We start from the raw sequence: 6,129 nt of genomic DNA, 5'->3' as shown, positions 1-6,129 counted from the left end.
TCCTGCACTCGTTTTCTAACTGCAGATGGTTCTACTGTCGACACAGGATTCTTGTCAGAATTTTCCTCCTCTTATTGCCTGGGAAAATAAGTCTGGTGTTGAAGCTCCTCCTGCAGAGCCCCAGCAATGTAGCGCTGCTGCTCCAGCTCTCCCTGCCACGCAGCCACGGCTGCGCTCGCCCACAGCCTCACCGCTCCTCCTCAGCCTCCCACGCTCAGCCCCCACCCTCCCAGTCCCCCTCCAGTATGCAGAGACACTGCTTTCCACCACTAGTTACTGCCTTCAAATCCCCTGACACTGTACAAGGTGTGGACTCCAGTCTATCCATCACACCCTACGCCTTTTTTTGCTTGCAGAGAAGCCCTGAAATGCAGAGATCTCCAGTTTTGTCTCAGTTGATGCAAAACCAGCCTTGTCATCTTTCTTGCTCTTGCTTTATCTTCTAACACGACTGTCCCCTGCATTGGACAGTTTTAGGGGCAGCATTTGCATAAGCAACACCTTCTCTTTCCAGCTTGCCTCGGCAGTACATCGCGAAGCTTCTGCCACAGCAAAGGACAGAAAACAAACCTATCCACAAATAACGTTCCCCTTGGATACCGGAACCAAAGAACCTCCTGCCTTGCAGGACTGCCCCATGGGAAAAGTCACCCTCAGCCACCTTAACACCTCGGTGCTCCTGAGAGCAGAGGCTGTTCCACTCAGGGATGACTCTTCCGAACACTTGACAAACCTGTCCCTTAAACACCAGGAACCACAGAAAAAAATGAACGCTATTTTTATTAGTCCCCTGACGCACAGTCCTGCTCCCCCTGAATCCAAGAACAGGTCAGTTATCATCGTCAGCAGGATTAGAACTAGACTGGAAATATAAAAACCTCCTGTTTGATCAAAACCATTCCGTGGTGGAATTCCAGTTCTTCACGCTCGGCACACACACACATCCAGTAACTCCAGCAAGCACCCTCTGCACCAGAGGCACTGCAAGCAGAGCCGTGTTTCAGGGGCAGTCGAGATCCTGGGATGGAGCTCGGCAGGCGTACAGACCTTCAGCTGAGGAAGAGCTCAGGGCTGCAGACCTGCTGTCCTCCACTGGTTTTGAACTTTGGTACCAACTGAAGCTTTCTGTTTGTTTTTCAGAATAGCGAAGGTAACTCAGAGCAGAGGAAATAGAGAGTTTACACACCAGACGTTTCCAACAGATGTAAAGAACATTGCTGTTAACACAAAGAATACCTTTTCTTTAAGACAGGGAAGAGCCAGTGGAGAGACGCCCCCGGGAAGCAGGGAAACATCACTACGTCCCACCACAGGCCAAACTCCCGCACAGGAGGTTCTGACCACTCCGTGCTTGCTGCGAAGGCTGCCTGTTTAAAACGAGCTCAGTCATACTCCAGCCAGTGCCAGCAACAGTTAACACCTACAGCCCATGGCCACCACTCCAAGCCTCTCTTACAACGGGGCCACACAACCCCTGTTTCTAACCCTCCCCAGCTCACAGAGGTTTTTCAGTGCTCAGGTTACAAAGAACATTCCCATAACACTGGTCTCAGCATTCCGTGGGTTATGCAGTCCAATTTCCCATGTTTAGCATGGGAGGTGTACAGATTTATTTTTCATTTCTGTACCGCGTCCTTCTCAATATATCACTTACATGTTGGTCAAATTATAGCAACAAATCACAGCGGCTTACTGTTTTGGTACCTAGTACCAAGAAATGCCACCAAACCGGCGTTTCTTCAGTATTCCCATGACACAGGTTTCCAAACAGAGGTGTAAAGCACCGAATACAATTCGCTTGCGCACAGACCGGACAGGGAGGTTGTTCTACTGAGGCTCAGTACATCGATGAGGAAAACACCATCACGCAACCACTGACCAGGCTATCTCCCACGTTGTTTTCCAGTTTTGTTCCCACCTCCTATGTTAAAATGCCACGTTTTGGATATTGAGTTACAGTCAGCTTATGTATCAGTCTCCAACTTCCATTACACATTCTCCTTTTGCTAAAAGCCTTCCGCAGAATTTCTTCAAACCAGGGAAGAAAGAGCTCGAACCAGAAACGACACCACTGCCACAACGGCAGTACTGTGCACTTGTGGAAACTTCAGGTGAGAGAAACTCATGGAAAGATGCAGTCACTTACTTTGGTAGAGTTTTCAAGTGATTTTCTCGTAACTCCAAAATTCGCAATTTGACAAGCCTAGAAATATGATAGAAAAGAATTAGTTCATCCAGTGAGTTACTCCAGGAATCCAGAAGAATGATTTGGAACTACTTCTTTCAACAAAATATAAATGGAGTCTGCTTGGATGTCGAGTTACGTGTGGGGCTGAATGTGGTACAAAATGGATGCAGAAGCAAACGGCTCCACGTAAGCACAGACTCATCCGTCCTGACCCAAATGTGATACACTATTGTCTAGGAAGACAATTTGAACACAGAAGGAAGGACAATTTGACACAGAAGGAAGGACAATCTGGACACAGAAGGATTTTGATCCATGTCACCCTTCTGCTGGTTTTCTAATCCCAAATCATAATCAACGTGGGGAGGAAAACAAAGAGGATGTAAACCAGAAGGATGAACAAGGTCCTTTCCTCCTCCCCTCGAACTACCCAACTCCACTGACAGAAGATGTGGGCTATCGAAGCAGCTCCTCCTTGGAGGTACCTTCAGCACAGGAGCTGCCCATACCCAGGACCACCGGAGGTCTCTGTGCGAGGGGACGGCTCTGGGTAATTCATGTGTGACTGCACTCCTCCTTCTCCACAGAGATGTCAGCCTTCGGGCTGCTCACAGAGCTCCTACACATGGAGAAAGTTTACTGAGGAGCTCCACGGGGAGTTTCACTGCTGCTTTGCCTATCACTCGCTGCAGCCCAGGTCCTTTAGTGCTGCAGGTGTAAACGTGTCTGTGAGAAAAGCTTACAGAAATACAAGACTTTCAATAGCTCTTGGTCCGGCACAGCACTAGTTTTCTGTTTCACGGAACCTCAGGCTTCCCAATGTTATGTTCTTTTAGAAAACTACAATTTCATAATTTTCCTACCAAATAAACCAGAAAACGTTTTAAATCCTACAGTTGTGCTTATCCAGGACTAAAAAGAACAACTTTAAAAGAGAAACGTGGAGAGACGTTGACATGATGCTTGGGTAGGCTCTGCTCTGCCTGTACGCGCATGGCCCCATGGGACCCTCACAGACTGCTTGAATGTTGCTGTGCCGGGTGATGGACAGGAAGCACTAAAACCTAGAGAAGAGCGATAAGGTGGATACGGGTCAAGCGCCACCTGTGTTAGGGTTAGTCTGGGAGTGCTGAGCTGCTGTTCCCAGCTGGACCATAAAACACTCAGATGGGGAGCTGGGTGGACCAAGACAAATGAACCCTAGGGGAGGTCTGCAACCCACCATGGAGTTCCTCAGTTAACCCTCTGTCTTCTGAGCCATCTGCCCCATGGACAATGCGAAGGCAGAACGGCTGACCACTCCTCACCAGTGTGACTGAGGTGGAGGAAAGGACCTATCCGCCAGCGTGGGCGGTGTCAGGAGCCACTGCCTTCTCCTGCCCTCATAATTAGCCATGGCAAATGTGTTAACTTCGATTCACCCCCCTCTGCTCTGTCCTCAGCTCACACCTTCTTTCTCAGTTTCTGCTGCATCTATTTTTACTCTCACTCTAACTTCTTTCTGCTCTGCCGTCTTCTGAACCTCCTCCCTTGTTCTGGCTTTCACATTCATCCTCTCTTTGGTTACTCCACCACACCCAGTCATTTCTTCCCTTCTGGCTCACATTGCTTTTGCTCCCTGTTCATTTTCCAATGGTTATTTTCTGCCCTCGCCACAAGTTAATAACACACCTGACCAAGGACAGGCCTCTTCTTCAATCCCTGCTTCTTCTCACCTTCTCCCTGAACCACCAAACCACATCACTTCATCCTACAATTCTCTCGAACAACAGTCATCCATCAAAACTGGGCTGAAAAGCCAAATTATCTTTGGTTTTGGGGTTTTTTTTTGCTTTGTTTTGGTTTTTAAAAGCATACAGCTTTACACCGGTCCCCTAAAGCCTAAACTGGGTTCGTAGGAACGAGCAATGTGCTTTGATGACTAATTCTTACCTTCCAAAGTTAGCTGGAAGAAACTCCAAAAAGGCATCGTTGAGATAGAGCTGGGTCAGATTTAGAAGTTGTGTGAAGCCATCTGGCAGCCTGAAAAAACGGTTAAAAGCTTAATGCTCACACCAGAGTTGCTATGGAAATCAAAACAACGTATATTTAGAACGGGGAAGATGACTTTCTCTCTCACCTTCTTTTTCTACCCAAATTCTCCAGAAGAACTTACATATTACAGACAATGGTTTTGCCCATTCCCATCTTCTCCCCGTTGCTGTAACCACATAAAACGCAAATGCCTGGCGCCTCACCTCTCACCAGCCTTTTCCCCTTCTCTTTAGTTGACCCAAAGCGGGTTGGTTTCTTTCTTTTTTTTTTCCTTTCTTTCTTTCTGTTTTTTGCAATGGAAATAGTAAAATTGCGTCCTCTCACCTCCTTCACTCTCTTTCATAAATCCAGAGATCACAACAGAGATTTTTTGTTACTATTACTGCGCATTCCTGGAAGGAACACAGGCTGCCAAAGCCCTGGCCAGGAGGCAACAGGATGTGAGGCTGCAGCATGACTTATCTCCCAAAGACAGAGAGCACCAGCCCCGCGTTCAAAAGGCTGCATCGCAGGGACGCTCTGCCAACATTTCCTTTACCGTGTGGAGAGGCAGCGCGTTTACTCCACAGTACACTGAACTTTCACAGATCCCTCAACACCGGGCTTAAAACAATCAAAAAGAAATCTAGATTAATCCTGCAAACGAACGTGACACAATGCCTTTGGATCTGAGTGCACCTTGTGCCAGCTTTCCGAGTGATACTCACTTTGAGACTGGATTGACACTGGCTTCGATAATTGTTAAACACTTACAACATTTAATATTTTCTGGAAAATCTTGAATTCCTAGAAAAAGATTGAAACACACATAAAAAACTTGAACTTGCTTTGTTCCTAGATGACTTCCTTTGGTGTTTTCAGATGAGCCTTAAGCTCTCGCAGAAGAGCACATCCAGCTGAGCAGACAGGCTAAGAGACGGTGCTTCAGCACTAGATAAATACACCGGAACAGGCAGCGTGCCTTGTCCTAAACCCGTTATGCTAATGCTGGATTTACATAAGCTTCTGCAGTTAAACACTGACATAATTTGTACTGATACTTAGGCTTTTTATTTCCTTCCAAACTCTTATCCTTCCCTCCTTCCCCTCCCTCTCCTTTAAGGAGCACACACATACAATCTCGGGAGCGCTGATAAGGAATGTTCCAGAATTTTGAGGACTGCCTGAGCTTCATTTTCAAAACTAAGACCTTTCAGTTCAGACACACAGAAGTTTTCAGGCACATCAATACATAAATGAGTAATTTGGAAATGCGCATCAGCAACCCAGTCCCTGGCTACATCACTCCTGGGAGTTGCTTCCCTGCAGCCTTATAGACTGAGACACAGGGCAGGAGAGCCCAGTCCATGCTACCCATGGCGGGAAGTGGAGAGGTTGCCCAGTGCGCCGAGAAACGGCCACCCACCCGCACTGCCAGTGTTTATCGGTCACCAAGCTACAGCTTAGAGGAAGATACATGAGGCAGGTGCCACCCAGCCTTCCCAAAAGTGCCCGGCAGAAAACAGGACATCATCCAGAGAAAGCACAGGTTTTCTACAGCACGAGTCTGTTAATCCTCAGGAGTTAAAATGTCATTATTCTTCATATTCACTTGAAAACACTTCCACGTCTTACCGTTTTTACTGATATCGAGTTCTTTTAGGTTAACTAAGCTGGCGATGGTGGTTGGCAGGCTCGAGAGGTCGTTGTCTGGAATACTCAGCTTGCGTAAAGCTTGACAGTTGAACAGTTGCTGCAATGCAAGAGGAGACTTTACAGCGTTTCAGCACAACGGTCATTATTGAGACACAGAAGCAACAAATACCACAACACAAAACTTTGCTACGTAAGAACTCAGTAATCAAAGAACACTTTGAAAAGCCGTTTTTGCACACAGTTGGCAAGAACAACCCAAATGCTTGGTCGGT

General features: G+C 47.1%; 1 protein-coding gene across 1 annotated transcript in view; it reads right to left on the bottom strand.

The window, feature by feature from the left end:
* LRRC7 (leucine rich repeat containing 7) overlaps window positions 1–6,129 on the bottom strand; it is a 69,148-nt gene that overhangs the window by 59,950 nt on the left and 3,069 nt on the right. Inside the window, exons 2-5 of the mRNA XM_010146367.1 lie at window positions 5,837–5,954; window positions 4,930–5,008; window positions 4,121–4,210; window positions 2,147–2,203 (exon numbers count right to left, since the gene is read on the bottom strand). Of these exons, the coding sequence (XP_010144669.1) occupies window positions 2,147–2,203; window positions 4,121–4,210; window positions 4,930–5,008; window positions 5,837–5,954 (344 nt within the window). The remainder of the gene's footprint in view (window positions 1–2,146; window positions 2,204–4,120; window positions 4,211–4,929; window positions 5,009–5,836; window positions 5,955–6,129) is intronic.

The sequence above is a fragment of the Buceros rhinoceros genome, unplaced genomic scaffold, assembly GCF_000710305.1.
Source record: "Buceros rhinoceros silvestris isolate BGI_N320 unplaced genomic scaffold, ASM71030v1 scaffold27050, whole genome shotgun sequence".
Taxonomy (NCBI): Eukaryota; Metazoa; Chordata; class Aves; order Bucerotiformes; family Bucerotidae; genus Buceros; species Buceros rhinoceros.
The sequence above is the reverse complement of the archived record's forward strand: the minus strand, read 5'-3'. Positions and strand labels throughout refer to the sequence as shown.